The sequence below is a fragment of the Salmo salar genome, chromosome ssa02 (assembly GCF_905237065.1).
Source record: "Salmo salar chromosome ssa02, Ssal_v3.1, whole genome shotgun sequence".
Lineage (NCBI taxonomy): Eukaryota > Metazoa > Chordata > Actinopteri > Salmoniformes > Salmonidae > Salmo > Salmo salar.
Genome location: NC_059443.1, coordinates 54,406,882 through 54,425,509, shown reverse-complemented (window position 1 = coordinate 54,425,509; position 18,628 = coordinate 54,406,882). Strand labels below are relative to the sequence as shown.

The window sequence follows — 18,628 nt, the reverse complement described above, 5'->3', positions numbered from 1 at the left end:
AAATGTCCTATGTCTAAATAGAACATAGGCTATAGATCACATTCATGTGCAATAGTTTATCCTTATTCCAGTTCTCTTGAGCCCTACAAGCAGCGCCATGGGTGTTTTAGCTTTTTCTTTCTTTCTCTCGCAATAAATGGTGTCAATTATAGTCTCCATTCAGTAGGATATTCGTTTAAACCTAAGCTACAGTTTCCATACACGTTTGACTTCATTCAACGAACACAATCGAAGATGTCTAAATGTGTGGATCAGAGAACACATTGCACCTTTAGCTTAGTCGTAAGTATTTACCTAATTTATAGCCTTTAAAGTGTTCGAGTAGGCCATTGCCATCAAATTGTTAGGTAGGACCTCAAATAAAATGAATTAACCTGAACATAAACTTTAGACTAATCGGGAAAATATTGTAATTATAGCCTATCAAAAAGTTGAGCGAAATTGGCCTATAGTTTGAGTTAGGGTATGGAAGTAGGCCTATGTAGTGTAATTAATTGAGTAGAGCTAGGCTTCATATAGAAAAACAAAAGCTTTGAATAGAGCTTGTAGGCCTATACATGGGCCTCAATTAGGCAAAAAATATTTTCAACTCAACACCAAGTGATCATTGCACAACCACTCAACAAGGGATATATTTAGGTCTATAATTTCCACGAACCCGTCACTTAAAACTAAGCATAAAATCTCGTCCGTTGCGGTCTCTAATAATTCAGTCTTGGTAAATGAGTTCGCTGACTTGAAATAGGTGCTTTAAATAATTTGCTTACTTTCATTACGATCTGCTCAAATAATTAGACACGTGTGATAAATCCTGTTGTTTTCACAGCATAAATCAGTCAGCTAGGCCTACTGCGTTTATCCACGTTACAGCAACAACTGAAGGAGTATGTGGAATATATAGGCCATATGTAAAAGAAAGACAGGTTTGTCAGACCAAAATAGATCAAATAATAATAATAATAATATCCTAGTATTTATCGTTATTGTTAATTGGATAGGCCTACGTATGTATTTTAATTGTTTATTTATTAATACTAATAATAACGATAATATTATTATTATTGTTGTTATCTGTATTATCATTATTATGTCAATATTATTTCTCTAAAATAAAATGAATATGGCATTATAGCACAGATTCAAATGAACAGCATCCAAAGACTTGTCGGATCGGAAAAGGTCAATTTATATAATGTCCCGCGTGATGGATTATTGTCAAACTTCCCATTCGAATTATTTTTGGTCAGAGAATTAATTAGTCTAAATATTAATTTAAAGTGCATTCAACTGAAGGTTAAACTCACAACACCAATTGATTGGCGGCAGGTAGCCTAGCGGTTAGAGGCGAGCAAGCAACCGGAGGGTTGCCAGTTAGAATCCCGGGTCTGGCAGGAAGTGAGATGGCAACCGGAGGGTTGCTGGTAGGCCTATCAAATCCTAGATTCCATTGCCTGCTGTTGTGTCCTTGGGCAAGGCACTTAACCTCTCACAACAATAGCTCCCCGGGCGCTCAGTGTGGCAGCCCCCTGCACCTCTCCACAAAACCTGTTGGCCTATATGAACGGTTTGGGTTAAAAGCAGAAGTCACATTTCGGTTGGACCTTGTGTGCAATTGACCCGATAAACTGATTTTCTTAATCTGACAGCTACAAATCATTCGCAAATATATTTCATTGAGTACTAAAAATAACATATCCATATCCTCTTGAAACTTCATATTAATTCAGACCGCATCACCAAGTTCCCTTAAAGGAAACAGACTCCAAAAGTTCAGATTGATTTTCAAACAAGATTACAGGCCTATATTATGAACTAAATTACACGAACAAAAAGGCATTAATTTAACACAAACATCCTTCCATTTAAGAATATAGGCTCATATGAATGATGATTTCCTAATTAGGTTGATCTATTCCTAGTTATATAAATACAGCTATATCAGATAGGCTAATCAATCGGATAATATTCCTGTTAAGGCCAACACATGAGCTGAGATGGACGCACAACCATTTGACAAAAAGTATATTGATTAAAATATGTCTCAGATGTCGGCCTTTATTATGGTCAAAGTTTATTTGCACATGTGAGGAGCGACAATGTTTTCTACAACTTAGGTATTGGCATTGATCTCATTTCAATAGGTTTGCATTGTTAAAGCATGCAAAGATCACGCAAGCCTTCATCTTATACTTCTAGACTATAGGCTTTTTACTCTCTGGGATCATTTGGCCCCCGTGAGCAACTCGTTTAGGAGAAAACTCATATAGGCTTATTATAACATTGTTTCCCTGATAGACCCAGCCATAATCTATTTCAAATCATCTGATCTTGACTAATAAGCAATACTTAAATACCATTTTCCTATTGCTCGACAGGAATAGAGAGAGAGAGAGAGAGAGAGGTAGGCCTAATATATAATTGAAAAACCTAACTGAGATAGACTAATGGTTGATTCAGTGTAGCATGCATGTCGATTTTAATTTATAGCGGGCCACCCCAAAGCTTAGAGACATGCAGGTAGGTCCATGCACACAAAGCAAATCTCAAACGCTGACTGCATGCCTAAACCACAACATAGACTCTTCATTGGTTAATTAGACGCCTATAGGTCAATCTGGATCCATTGGAAATGACAATAGGCTAATGGCAATATTGCGCTGACAGGCTGCAATGGATATGGTTGAAACAAAGGACCCCCTCTTTGCCAATCAATGCATGTTATTGCATTGTTTGTTATGCTATCAATTAGGCCCATGACGGCACCCATGCAAACACATCAACATCTAGTCAATTACAAGTCATTTCCTAATGTAAATGCTCTCAAAATCCCTGTTGAGATAGAAGCAGTACAGGACAAAGAAGACATGCAGAAAATAGGCTAGATGGGATATTGAACCGTCCCTCATGTTATTATTCGTCATATGCATTTACATTAGGTTTTCATTTTGTCTCTTGTATTTTTCCACAAGCAAACATGATGCCAGTAATGAATTTTCTGCATCGCTTTACCGGAGGAAGACGGGCTGCGGGACTCCTTTTATGGGGTAAGCATTGGTCTCCGCGCGACTGCAGTGCAGCAGTGGTTGCAGCCATATATGGGTGCATGGTCGACCTGTTAGAAGATTATTGGTTCGCTCGTATCTGGGCAACCGCCATTACCTATTGCACAGAAAAGCGAAAAACGAACATCATGCAAAGGCAAGGACATCATGCACAAGGGGAAGAACGAATCTTAATTTCTCCTCTCCTATGCAGACACGCGAACACATAATTGCCACAAGCGCGCACGCACGCACTCTCACGCACACACAGACACAGTTATCATGTATTTCAAGTCCTCTGTGCTTATTAATTATTTTGGTGAAATTTGCATAACAACACAACTTCTTGGGGCTAGTTGTCTAAAAGCTTGGCCAACATCTGTCACATTTTGCATCGGACATAATTCAAATGTCACCTCTATTTTCATCCAGTTGGTCATTAAAGGAAGTCACATCTATAACCAAGACCTTCAAGCTATTTTCATTAGGCCTATAACCGAGATCACATTGCCGTGCACACAATATTGCAAACACAAATGTTCAAGGTTACACTTTTTGCTGATAAGGAGGAGGGATGTGGAATGTGTGCGCAGAGGGAGAGAAAGAGGCATCGGCAACTTCTGTTTCGATAGAGCTTAATTGTATAAATTACGGGGCCAGCCAAGGTATCTGTGAAAAGAAACAACGGTACAAATTTAAATCCACAAGACCCAACGCGTTACTATAGACTAGCATATTCATAATGTCAATCCTTTCCAAACATAATTTAGAACAATATAATTCCTATAGGAACAATTCACAGAGAATGGAATGTATAGGCCTAAATTAAGTAACATTGGTTTCAAAAAACAACAAAGTTGTGAACATTCTGAGATGACTGAAATAGACTGCCAAAAGTGATCACCGCTCTCGCGGATAGGGGTGTAGAATTAGAACACTATTATAAAATATATCTATATCTCTATGGTTGGAGGCAACAAGAACATCATTTATCTAATAATGTAATATAATAAACAAAAGTTAATAGTTTTGTTATATTGCCACATAGCCGACACTTAACAAAATGGGTTGGGTTTGTTCCGTTGGCAGGCTGGTAACATTTTTTTAACTTTATGATCTCCAGACAGTTAGGCTACAGATATTAACCTCATAACATTAAGATATCTCATTTATTTAATTTACATCCGTTTCGGTGGTGTCACATGCGCCCATTTTAAAACCTCGATAAAAAAATAAGCTGGATAGACTAAAAGAGACAGCCATTTTCTCTCTCGTTCTCTGCGCGTTAAGGTGTCGAAAGCAGTTTTTGTTTTATTCGGGGGCTCCGCGGCAATGGAATGAAATAAAATGGTCGAGAGTAAAATAGCTTCTGCTCTGCGGTCGTGGTTTGTCAAGGCGATGGGTTTTTGCGACACATCATCCCTGAAGTTTCGCAATGAGGCGTTGGGGCTAAGGGCAACTTTTGCTCTCGACTGTGCAGCTGTCACGACTCTATTTACAGTCAGTCCGCCATGTTGATGATCATTTAACTGTAATTCTTCACACTCTTTACACTGTCCCTAGTTGCGTTTGTAAATCTACTATATCAAAAAACTGCATGACAAATAGGGGAAGACAGATGATAAATCGGCCACAGGTTGACCTCATTTGTCATATTTTCCCACATAAATTAGACTCGCATTGTGACAAATGCAGGGCATAGCTACCATATAAGCCAAAATGTCAACATTTGTTTGCCAACACTGTCAAATAAGTAGGGTACACAGAAACATTGGTGTTATAGACAACAAAACAACATTTGAATCATGCATGAACAAACAACCAGGAAATAAATGCACAGCAACAGCCGATAGATTTATGAATGAGAAAACGTTCAGTGCCATTGTAAAATAACAAACAATATCATCACTCCAATCCAGTATGAAATATTTTCCTATAATACATAGATTTCCTGTCAATCTCCAATTTAGCAAATGTGTGTGTGTATGTGTGCAGGTTAGAGAGAGGACATGCTTTACTTCAAACAAATTGGACCAAAAAGTATACTGGACTTTAATCGAACTTGTTTTTAGGGCAGGGACACACGTTTTCCTTTTCGGGAGAAATTAATGTCAAAGGTGCATGCGAAATCATTGCAGCAATCTCTGCAATTCGGGAAAACGACGAGGCCTACAAAACATGCCATATAAACCCGGTTTTGCAGGTCACTTTGTAACTAGATACTCTGCTTTTTACAATTTGTTACCACATTGTCCATATAACTTCAAAAGGTTTCAAAATAATTTATGAGAATGGATTGGCTGGGGAGAAGAGTTGGCATGGGGAGGCGGATCAAGTTGGCTAGTTGATGAGCGAGATATTAGAAACTATTTTTGTTTGGCCCTATTAATTCCCATTATTGTGGGCAACGACTGATTTATGAAAATGTGGCTTTTTCCGGGTCATATAGCCTTCTTAGGCCTACATCTGATCAGCTAAACATTGTCACCTCCACTTGAGCGTAGCATATAGATTTAATTGTATCTGCATAGTTTCCAAGGTTAAGTTCATTTATGAGCAATTATAGGAGGAGTATCAATTTCTTCCTTCAATGGAAATGGTTCAATGACGCACCATGGTAAATCATCTCAATGGAAATCGGCCTGCAGCCTATAATTCTATAGCAATGTTAATGCTTCAATAATGCCATCCATTGAATGTTGTTTTTGGGGGGGGTTCTTGTGCCAACTTCTACAAGTAGACTACAACCCCGTGGAGCCTCCCGATTGCAACAAAACTAATGAATATGCTTGTAAATTAGCCTACATAGGCGATAAAGGCCTCATTGACCTTACATGTGTTGATTAACAGGCTTTCTAGCTTCAGTTGCATATTGACAAACAGTTTTGTTGGACAGGTTTATACACGTTGTGAACGAGACCATATGCATCCAAGGTGGATTTCATAGACCTAGGGTAGAAACTCAGCAATTTACTCACATGTGAACAACAACCATGGATTATGGGGTTGCACCCTGGAAGAAGGTAGCTGACTAAACTCAACTTCACGGTGAAGGAAGTCTCTGATTAACACCAGCAACAGAGTTGAGTAGAGACCAGGCTTCGTGGAATTCAGCTCTGACTACTTCCATTTGCCCAAGGTCAATACAAAATGTTTGCAAAATTATAAAAAGCTTACCTTGTACCTATGTTTGTCCTCTGTCGTTGCATGCCTTTCTTTGTTTGCTGAAATCCATACATTTTCAATAAACGTTAATCATATATAACCGCAGACTTTTTGCTCATTGCTGTTGCTCTAAGATGGGAATTCAGCACAAATGTGCGTGTGCCCATTGAATCCCAACAAGGAAACAGTCGGTGGTTGTATTTGATTAACGTTTTATTAAAAAGTATTGATTTCAGCAAACAAAGAAAAACATGCAACTACCAAGGACAAACACAGGCACAAGGTAAGCGTTTCATAATGAAAACATGTTGAAGTATTGACATTGGGTGAATAGGTGGAGTTCATCAGAAACAACCTTCACCATAGAGTTGAGTTTAGTCAGCTTGGCATAAGGAATTAGATAAGATACTGTCCTTCAATATATATATATATATTAAAACTGACCATGCATGAGATGATCATCTGAAACTAGGAGGGCTTATTGTAAAAGAGCAGTTAGGTTACTGTGATTGTCCTTAGGCCTACATGCATTTGCCCCAACGCCTTTGACACAACTTAAAGCACTATTGCATAATGAGTGTGACCAACACATATGTCTACAGAGTTGTCTAGACTTGCTGCTAACCTTTGTGCTCGGCCTCCGACTGCAAGGCACTACAGAGGGTAGTGCGAACAGCCCAGTACATCAGTGGGGCCAAGCTTCCAGGACCTCTATACCAGGCGACGTCAGAGGAAGGCCCTAAAAATTGTCAAAGACTCCAGCCACCCTAGTCATAGACTGTTCTCTCTGCTACCGCACGGCAAGCGGTACCGGAGCACCAAGTCTAGGTCCAAGAGGCTTCTAAACAGCTTCTACCCCCAAGTCATAAGACTCCTGAACATCTAATCAAATGGCTACCCAGACTATTTGCATTGCCCCCCCCCCACCCTCTTTTACACCGCTGCTACTCTCTGTTGTGATCATCTATGCATAGTCACTTTAATAACTCTACCTACATGTACATATTGCCTCAACTAACCGGTGCCCCTGCACATTGACTCTCTACCAGTACCCCCCTGTATTTAAAAAAATAAAAAATAATTGAATACATTTTTTTTTTTAAATGTCACCTTTATTTAACCAGGTAGGCTAGTTGAGAACAAGTTCTCATTTGCAACTGCGACCTGGCCAAGATAAAGCAAAGCAATTCGACACATACAACAACACAGAGTTACACATGGAATAAACAAAACATACAGTCAATAATACAGTAGGACAAAAGAAAACAAAAAGTCTATATACAGTGAGTGCAAATGAGGTAAGTTAAGGCAATAAATAGGCCATGGTGGCGAAGTAATTACAATATAGCAATTAAACACAGGAATGGTAGATGTGCAGAAGATGAATGTGCAAGTAGAGATACTGGGGTGCAAAGGAGCAAGATAAATAAATAAATACAGTATGGGGATGAGGTAGAGATAGATAGATGGGCTGTTTACAGATGGGCTATGTACAGGTGCAGTGATCTGTGAGCTGCATATTGTCTCGCTATTGTTATTTTACTGCTGCTCTTTAATGACTTGTTACTTTTATTTCTTATCTGTATTTTTTTAAGCTGCACTGTTGGTTAGGAGCTCGTAAGTAAGCATTTCACTGTAAGGTCTAAAACTTCACAAGAACCCAAACTAGTTTAGCAGTGAGAGAAACAAGATCATGCTTTCAGGGAGTTTGTGGCATTAACTATTTGTACGGGGGGGTAAGGTCTACAGTAAGGTCTACCTGTTGTATTCGGCGCATGTGACTAATACAATTTGATTTGATTTGATCAATAAATAATCTAAATTCAGCAGGCAGGGCCGGTCCTAGGCATAAGCGACACCCCCCAAACCTCCCCAATTTTTTGTTTGTTTGAGGAATTAATCTAGCCAGGTATCTAAACTCGTAGTAACCATGGTCGAATTACTGACTAGGCACGCAGGGCATATGCCCAGGGGACCTGACCACCAAGGGGTCCCCATTAATATAGTTAGTTTCTATAGTTAGAAAAAGTACCCAATTGTCATACTTGAGTAAAAGTATAGATACCTTAATAGAAAATGATTGAAGTAAAAGTGAGTCACTCAGCAAAATACTACTTGAGTAAAAGTCTAAAAGTATTTAGTTTGAAACATACTTAAGTATCAAAAATAAATGTAATTACTAAAATATACTTAAGTGTCAAAAGTAAAAGTATGAATAATTTCATATTCATTATATTAAGCAAACCAGACTGCATCATTTTCTTGTTTATTTTAATTTACGGATAGCCAGGGGCACTCTCCAACACTGAGAGATAATTTACAAACGATGCATGTATTTATTGAGTCCGTCAGATCAGAGGCAGTAGGGATGTCCAGGGACGTTCTCTTGATAAGTGTGTGAATCTGACCATTTTCCTGTCCCGCTAAGCATTCAAAATGTAACGAGTACTTTTGGGTGTCTAGGGAAAATGTATGGAGTAAAAAGTATATCATTTTCTTTATAGTGAAGTAAAAGTAAAAGTTGTCAAAAATATAAATAGTCAAGTTAAGTACAGATACCCCAAAAAACGACTTTAGTACTTTCAACTATTTTTACTTATGTACTTTAAACCACAGGTTAGTGACTCTCACTCATCATGTAACATCGGAATAAGACATGGCAATAGGCCACTAAAATGTTTTGCCCGCAAGGTGGGGGGGGGCGGCAACAAAATTTCACTTAGGGCCCCAAAAGGCTAGGGCCAGCCCTGCAGCAGGCCAGGAAGCGAGGTTAGTACTGCATCTATTTTAACCTCCTGCTTGTGATGAGTGCCAGTGCAAGAAGCAAGTCATGCGGTTTCTACAAGATTGTGTTGCAAGACCACAGTTCATCATCTTTTGCTCACCCAAAGACACAATGTAGATCTGTATCACCCTAACATTTTTTATTTCACCTTTACTTAACTAGGCAAGTCAGTTAAGAACAAATTCTTATTTTCAATGATGGCCTAGGAACAGTGGGTTAACTGCATTGTTCAGGGGCAGAACGACAGATTTGTACCATGTCAGCTCAGGGATTCAAACTTGTAACCTTTCGGTTACTAGTCCAACACTCTAACCACTAGGCTACCTGCCACCCCTGATCATCTGATCATGCATAGTCACTTAGCCCATAAAGAAGAGATTCGGCTCATAACTTTCTTACCATTTTATTCTTTGCAAAACACATCAGAAGAAGCCTTTTGAGATTAGTCTGCTCACATGAACAACAATGTCCCTCTTAAAGCAGTTACAATGCATATTTGAAGAACCAAGTGCTGAAAGGGGTTTCAAACAGAACATTGAGAAGGTCCCATGAATGAATGTTTTTTTGATGATACCAATATAGGCTATAGACTAGCCTAGGATACCATATACCTTGCCCTTGCAATGAAAACACTGAATGCTATTGAAACATTAACAGTGTTATGCAACTCTTATAGGCTCAAGTTAACAGTGTTATGAGCCCACAAAAGGCCATAGGCCTATCAAACTCATAAGCATTAGAGTGTTGGCTATGAGAACATGGTTCATAATTACTTCTGTACTTCTAGTTATAACGGAGAATGAAGGAAACAGTGTGAATAAAAGAGTAGCCAAACATTTCCTTAAATGCACTGAAAATTAAAGACTACCTGTGTTAACTGTAATGTTGATTTAATCACCCATAGTTTACATTCTGAATATGACATTTAGGTGAATTCATCATTAGTTCAACAAAACTTCAGGGATGAATGTGATTGTTAGTTGGCCTACACGACCTTCTAAAATTAATACTATATAAATAATTTCCAACTTCCCTTCATGTTTCACATTAATAGTGAATAGCTACAATAAATAGGATCAATTATAAACATAGCATTGTTTTAAATGAATAATATCCATGTTATGGGTCTTGAAGAAAGAACTAGGCCAATGGGACTTGAAATGCCACATTGTTAGAGCTACAGGGAATGAATGATATGAGTGGGTATTTCACATATTTACAATAATTGAAACCAGTAATATCTATCTTCCTAAACGTTACCCTCAGATAAGAGGCTAAGGCCATCCCCTTCACAGCAGCCATTCACCCCCCTCAGCCAGCCTACAACAGTGCAAAGTACATGTTAACTCCAAGGTCCTTCATTGACTTGTGCAGTTTGACCCGGGAGGCCCTGTTTGTTTGGCTCTCCCTGTCGTCTCATGTGGCATGATCTGTCCAAGCAACAAACTTCTATCTTCCTAATTTGAATCTGTCCATCTTGCAAACACACACACATATACAGTACCAGTCAAAAGTTTGGACACACCTTCTTATTCTAGGGTTTTTCTTTATTTGAACTATTTTCTACATTGTAGAATAATAGTGAAGACATCAAAACTATTAAATAACACATATGGAATCACGTAGTAACCAAAAAAGTGTTAAACAAATCAAAATATATTTTTGATTTTTCAAAGTAGCCACCCTTTGCCTTGATGACAGCTTTGCACACTCTTGGCATTCTCTCAACCAGCTTCATGACGTAGCCACCTGGAATGCATTTCAATTAACAGGTGCACCTTGTTAAAAGTTAATTTGTGGAACTTCTTTCCTTAATGCGTTTGAGCCAATCAGTTGTGTTGTGACAAGGTAGGGGTGGTATACAGAAGATAGCCCTATTTGGTAAAATACCAAGTCCATATTATGGCAAGAACAGCTAAAATGAGCAAAGAGAAACGACAGTCCATCATTACTTTAAGACGTGAAGGTCAGTCAAGAACATTGGAAGTTTCTTCAAGTTCAGTTGCAAAAACTATCAATGGCTATAATGAAACTGGCTAACATGAGGACCACCACAAGAAAGGAAGGCCCAGAGTAACCTCTGCTGCAGAGGATAAGTTCAATAGAGTTACCAGCCTCAGAAAATGCAGCCCAAATAAATGCTTCACAGAGTTCAAGTAACAGACACATCTCAACATCAACTGTTCAGAGGAGACTGTGTGAATCAGGCCTTCATGGTTGAATTGCTGCAAAGAAACCACTACTAAAAGACACCAATAATAAGAAGAGACTTGCTTGGGCCAAGAAACACGAGCAATGGACATTAGACCGGTGGAAATCTGTCCTTTGGTCTGATGATTCCAAATTTGAGATTTTTAGTTCCAACCGCCGTGTCTTTGTGAGACACAGAGTAGGTGAACGGATGCTCTCCACGTGTGTGGTTCCCATCGTGAAGCATGGAGTAGGTGTGATGGTGTGGGGGTGCTTTACTGGTGACACTGTCAGTTATTTATTTAGAATTCAAAGCACACTTAACCAGTATGGCTACCACAACATTCGGCAGCAATACGCCATCCCATCTGGTTTGCGCTTAGTGGGACAATCATTTGTTTTTGAACAGGACAATGACCCAAAACACATCTCCAGGCTGTGTAAGGGCTATTTGACCAAGAAGGAGAGTGCTGAATCAGATGACCTGGCCTCCACAATCACCTGACCTCAACCCAATTGAGATGGGTCGGGATGAGTTGGACCCCAGAGTGGAGGAAAAGCTCAGCATATGTGGGAACATCTTCAAGACTGTTGGAAAATCATTCCTCATGAAGCTGGTTGTGAGAATGCCATGAGTGTGCAAAGCTGTCATCAAAGCAAAGGGTGGCTACTTTGACGAATCTAAAATATAACATATAAAACACTTTTTTGGTTACTACATGATCCATATGTGTTATTTCATAGTGTTGATGTCTTCACTATTACTCTACAATGTAGAAAATAGTCAAAATAAAGAAAAACCCTTGAATGAGTAGGTGTGTCCAAATGTTTGACTGGTACTGAACATGCGCACACACAGCCCATCATTTTGCAACGTCGCTACACATGAACGCACAGACACACACACACGTGTTCACTTGCGTGCACACACACCACACACAGGCAAATAAACTGAAAGAGGGTGTCATTTACCAATAAACAATACATAGACTTTTTCTTTCTCAATATATAGACCTGAAACAAAGACTGTAAAGCACAACGGATATAAAGCCTTTATCAAAAGTAAATAATATTTACATGAGTAAGTGCTTTTTCACTGAGCCCTGATACCATATGTCAGAATAGCATGTACTAAAGTAGTTTGTAACTCAATTAGAAGCCTACATCATCAAGTATGATAAAAACTCTGGGTCTCATTTAGAGAATGATAGCCAAAGTTACGTACATGCAAATTATAGAAGGGTTAGAAACCCGAAACAAAATGAATCTCAACCCCACTAAATGCAAACTGTAAGGGTTCTTATTTACATTCAAACATCTGAAAATACCAATATGTTCCAACACACATTTGTACAAATTCACACAGTTGCTGTTAATCCCTTGTCCTCAGATCGTCTTTTCCTAGCTTCGTTACACTGTAACGTATTCCTTAAATGTCACCGTGAGACAGTTTGTTGTAATATCCGTGATGACTATATTCCCAAGGAAAGGCTTGAATGAAGGAAACGGCTCCCCTTTCACAGTCTGTTCTGTTGTGATGGCCAATGGCAGTTTTGTCTGTTCTGCAGTCTTCTCCTCCTCAGCAGAAGGAGCCACCTGTGTCTCTGTGGGAACTGGAGCCTCCCGCCTGGACCTCACACAGCTGAGGTCCATGGGCTCGTCCTGGTTAGACTCCAGGAAGTCGTAGTCCTGGTGGCCATTGTGGCTATGGTGGCCATTTTGGTCCATGGAGTTGCTTTGAGGAGGTGAGGACACAGTGCAGGGTGCACTGATACTCCGGGAGTTTAGAAACTGTTTACAGCCACCCCGGTCCTCGCCCTTGTCTGCCTCCGAAAGGTGACGTTTGAGGGCTGGAGAAGAGCCGTTTCCTGGCTGAGTCCTATGAACCCCCATCTCAAAGGGCCAAGGGGCAAGGTTAGGTTTGGTGGTCAGCTGCAGGGGCTGATCCTCTGTAGCCTCCTTCTGACCCCTGACATTGAAATGTTTATTCTGCTCTGTCGCACTAAGCTCCATTTTGGGTGAGTCGACCTTGTCAGCAGGACACTTAAATACGTTAGATCTGTTAGACCCTTTGTTGTAGTCTTTCGCGAATCCATTGGTGAGACCCAGTTTCTGGACGAGCCTCATCTTTTCAAGTTGATTTTCTGCAGCATCATCATTATTGTCCGGCTGTTCGTCAAGGTTCATCAAGGGTTGTTCGTCAAGGGTTTCCACATCTCCATTTTTAATTCTTGCCGCCTGCATGCCGTTCTCCATGTACTTGCTCATGACAATGACGATGCGTCCGTTCTTGTTTTTGTTCTTGACGATCTTCAGCTTGCTGTCGCTGACACCGTTGGCCTTCAACAGCGGTGCGTCCTCTTTGTCCGTGGCCTTGCTCTGCTCCGATTCGCCACTGTGGCCGTTGAGGTGAGCCGGAAGCTTCTTTAGCTCCATGGTGATATCCTTGACTTTGCTCAGGCAACCAGAGTCCTTGTCCCGGACCCACTTCTGCTGCAGCGCGGGAGGCAGGTTCCAGCTGTGGTTGGTGGGCAGTTCCGGAGCTTTGGTGGCCTCCCTTGGCTTCATGCACTGGGTGCTGTCGTACATCTTGGGGTCAGGCTGGTAGTGGTGATGTTTCTTGCTGTTGAGCTGGTAGTAGAGCTTCTTCTTTCCGTTGGCCTGCTGCTCGGCCTCCCTCTCCTTGGCCAGCAGGGGCTGGTACTGGTGGTGCTTCTTGCTGTTCAGCTGGTACTGCTGGGTCTGCGAGCGCACTGTCTGGATGGGATCCACTTTCTGCCGGTTGTCCTCGTCCAGGGTGGTCTCCTGAAGGCCTGAGAGGACGCTGGATCTCCGGGCAAAGGACGGGACCTGCGAAAAAACAGCTGTTGGTTAACTGATAGAGCGGACTTGTTGACATCCCCATTTCACTGATTTTCTCTCTGTAATGAAGGTTAGAAAAATGCTATCATCAAATGGTGTCCTCTAGATGACCTTTGGGTGAGTCCTGAGCCCTAAACTTGTGTTTAGTTCTAAACTTGTGTTTAGTTCTGTGAGGGCCTTTCATAAATAATTGTAACATTTATTTGATCAAATATATCGTAATACGGGGGTTAATTATCCCCTCCAAAATATGTGAAGACACACCTGGCCCATCAGGTGCTTTGGCTTTGGCCCTCTTTTGCGATATCCCATAAGCTGCTCGTATCTCTCCCTGTGAAAGACAGAGAACACCACCATGTCACTCAAACCATCCACAATAATGATGATGTACTAACAATAATGAAATACAGTAATGCAATGCAGTGATTTATGGGAAAATCCCATGCACCATTTAATCCTAATTGGTGACATGAAACATCAGTGGAATACCCCTCAGTCATATACCCATGTTTACCACTAGATCCTCTAACTGAACCCATGAGACATGAATTACAAATATCATGCTTTATGTAGTGTAGGGCCTTCAGGCTTATATCCTTATTACTTGTTTACCAGGCATTTCTGCATATCAAAGGCCTTCTCCTGTCAAATATGCTATGGTTTAGGCCTGACTAAATCTGCATTACTCCAAAATAATTTCCACATGGAATTAATAGTTTTTAGTTCAACATTCAATCCATATAAGGATGGAATAGATTCAGGGCTTGAATTAACTACACATCTACAGACTATGTAACCGGTGGATAGGATATTTTTCCTATAGCCCACTGTTTCCCATGCTTTCTCAAGAGCAGTAATTCAATACCCAATGAGTACTGATGTCACCCCCCCCCCCCTTTCGCACATCTAATTACGGTGGCGACGTCTTATATTTTCATAGCCTGGTACTCTGCCCGGTGATGCCCCCCGGAGAGTCACGTAATTAGCTACAATAAAAACTCCCCCGTTTACAGACAGAGATAATGGCGAAAACAGACACCGCCCTCCGTCAACATTTTCCCTACTGAGCGACCTCTCTCTTTTAAAAGCTGGTTTGCGCACACTGCGGGAGAGAATGACTGCAAACCCGACCACAGGCCGAGTCACTGCATGGTTTTTGCGCCATAGTGCAGTTGTAGCTGTGTGTTCACGTCCAGAAAACCCCCACAGGAGGTTTAGCAATTACCGGTGAATAGTAACGCTTATCCAGCAAACAAGACATCTTGAAAAGGCACACGGTGTCTTCAAGCGGTTGCTTCTACGGTTGTTACAGGGATATCGCCTATTACTAATTACTATTACAAATTACTAGTGCACTTTTTGTCTATCTAATGTTGTTATCAGTGCCTTTCTCATCCAATACATGCTGAGATGAAGCAGGGATGGGGGACAAGACAAAGCATGCAGTCAAGGAATGTTTGGCCCTGGTGTCTGCATAAGCATATAGCCTGTGAAAGATGATAGCCTATTGTGGTATGGGCAAACTAAAATCAAACCATCTATTGTTATAAGCCTAAGAATATCACATAGGGACAATTCAATGTCCAATATGGTCGACTACGAAATTGTAACAGTCATAACGCAATCTTTACAAAATGTTTTCAATCCGATTTGTGTGGTCACTGTGTAGGCCTACTGTTATTATAGGCCTACTGAGATAAAAAATACAAATTAAAAACATTGTGATCGCATCATGTCCTTTTTAGGGCTTTTGAAAAGTTTTAACATTGCCAGAGGAAAATGTAATTCAATTAAGGCCACATTTAGGCACACCGCGAGATAGAAGTGGTGCGCTATGCGCGCACACGCACAGACAAACACACAGAGCAGCGCCCCCCACCCCCATTGACTACGCAAGGTTGTCACGTCAAATCGAGTCTGTCAAACTCACCTGTTTTGGAAAGCGTCAAGCAGCCGCGGGTCGAGAATGTTTTCTTCTGGTTCCCACGTGTTATATCTATTGAGAGAGAGAGAGAGAGAGAGAGAGAGAGAGAGAGAGAGAGAGAGAGAGAGAGAGAGAGAGAGAGAGAGAGACATTACTATCAACATCAACAGAGGTCGCCTTCTATCAACCATATATCAAATGTGGCCGTCATCCGCTTGGTTGCAGACAGAATCCATTGTAAAGTAGCTAGGCAACTTCTGTAATCAGGTTAGCTGTTAACAGTTAGCAGTCAGTCTTGACCAAATAGGCCTACATCAAAACATAAACATTATTGATAAATGTGTAATAAAGTAAGTAGCCTATACTCTGGAAATAGGTCATTATAAAGTGTTAATAATTGCTTGGAAGTATACTTCACAACGTCAACACAAGCAAAACAGCAACTCTATGGGAATCATGAGGGTGATTAGGGTAACGTGGGGTAACAAGTCCCCGGGGTAACTGCCCCCATATATTTCTCACACAAACCACGTTGTCACCCGTCTAATCTACATTTTTAAGTCACTCTAACAAAACGATTCTGAGGTAAGGTGATTTAATGATGGTCATTTAGAAAAACGTACATATATATTCAAATTACGTTAGATCTATACACTTTTTATAGATATACCATTATGGCAATCCAATGAAAAGTGGAACCTTACATCAAAACCTCATCATAGTGAGGATATTAATAGTGAGATGTGCAATGCCATTTTGTTTCAATATTTGATTTATTTAACTTAAATAAGACACCTAGATTTTAGCTTTTAAGAGTTAATTACTAGAAAATGTAATTGGGGGGCTAGTTACCTCACGTTACCTTCATTTTCGCTTAACACATCAATTAGTGATGGCATCCTAAGCGCCATCGAGCGAATCAAACATTCGCTTCAACGCGCGCAAAGACGCACCCGCCACACACACACACAAACACACACAAACACACACACTTGAAAACTTGAAATATTAATTTGCATTACTAAGGTAGTACTAAAGTATGCTATAGTATTTTAAAAGCTAACTTACTTTGGAGACCATCCTCGCCACTTGACTAGGTATTCCATCCTCCCCTATACGCAGATGAGAGAACATATTGGTTAATTTGACTATAAGCGGTTCTTTGACATTATAGTCTTACCTGCAAAAACACAACAACATCATTTACTTCCATCAATTACGCAATATATTGTATAGTGATACAAAAGAACCCTGTTTGTGGATACTGAGCAGTCATATATTTGAAGTGTTTTCAAACCTTTCGATTCCGCTTCTTCTCGATGCTCTCCACCGCAAAGACGTGCTCTCCCGCGGCGGGTAGCTCCATTTTCGATGCAAAGGGAAGGTTTCTCTTCCAATGCCTGTAGAAACTGTCACCCTTCCCGCTTTTGTGCTGTTTTTCCGTCGTTCAAATTGATACGGGAGATTTCCCTTCTCTCCGATCTTCCCTCTCTTTCCCTCTCACTCTAGTCGGAATTCGTTGGCAGTGGCAGTGCGATCCGTTTTGCTTTGCACACGAGAAGGGGTTGCAGAAAAGTGTTAATGCAAAGAGCCATTGATGTGACGTCAGGAGGAGGAGGCGCTTTTGGGGGCTGGGGCAGTTTCATGCTTTAGCCCATGGATGTGTAGGGTGAAATGGAACTGCAAAAGAGGGTGCTATGAAAAGTAGAATATTGTGTTATGATATGTCAAATTGGGAATTGTAACGGAATGCCTTTTACGCATGTCATCCAAATGATGAAAAAAGGAATCAAGGCTACCATTGCCTATGCTCCATGCCCATCTCCTTTGATCCATTTTAATTAATGTAGCCTGTTTGTTAACGTATCCATTAACGTTTTCACAAGTGTTACAAGTGTATGGTAGATATTTATAAAGGACACAGCCCTGGTTTCCGTTTGGCTGAAACCGATGGATAAATGAAGTGAACGTCATTGTGTGAGTGACTCATCATCAATAGGCCCTACTGAAATTCAACTTTGGGTTCCCACACCAAAACAAATATATTCAACAGTTAATTATGGGTATGTAGGCCCTATTGTAGCCCATAACTGAATGATACAATAAATGGTACCTTGAGCATTTAACCACGATAGAAAACAAGCATTATGCACACTGAAACAGTATGTGCAGCTAATTAAGCTATAGAAGATTGTATGAATCACTCCCCTATCTAATTTACACATTCTACTAATAATAACCATCATCACCCTCATACGATTGTGATAACTGTAATATGGATTTCCCAGGTTATTTATGATCGTTTTCCAAAGACTTCACACAGGGATCTTTGAAAGAATGTCCATGAACGTGAGCTTTGCTATTCGCCTTAGTGACTTGGCTACCATACCCAATGGCTGAGCAAGGACGCGTCGTGCCGGTAAATATATTCCATAAATATCTACCCTCTCCATCCATATTATCCTGTCCTTAATACAAGGTCACATGTAAGCCCTTTTCGAGCGCCAGTGTCGCGGTACGGGGGATCTAGTGAATTTTCTCTGCACATCAATGGCCCGTGGTTGTGTCAGAGATATGTAGGTCACATCAGTTAGTCTTAAACCCGGTTGGCATTTCTTCCACCGCGTTTATTTCTGCCATCCGACTATGACGGGCACCAGC

At 40.6% G+C, this 18,628-nt stretch overlaps 1 protein-coding gene across 1 annotated transcript; it reads right to left on the bottom strand.

Moving 5' to 3' along the window:
* Positions 1–12,219: 12,219 nt before the first annotated feature.
* On the bottom strand, positions 12,220–17,561 carry LOC106588430 (E3 SUMO-protein ligase CBX4). Its single transcript, XM_014177420.2, has 5 exons — positions 17,265–17,561; positions 17,036–17,079; positions 15,974–16,039; positions 14,308–14,374; positions 12,220–14,031 (listed from the first exon to the last, which is right to left on the bottom strand). Exons 1-5 carry the CDS (start codon positions 17,331–17,333, stop codon positions 12,592–12,594), a joined length of 1,686 nt encoding a protein of 561 aa, XP_014032895.2. The 5' UTR covers positions 17,334–17,561; the 3' UTR covers positions 12,220–12,591.
* Positions 17,562–18,628: the final 1,067 nt, after the last annotated feature.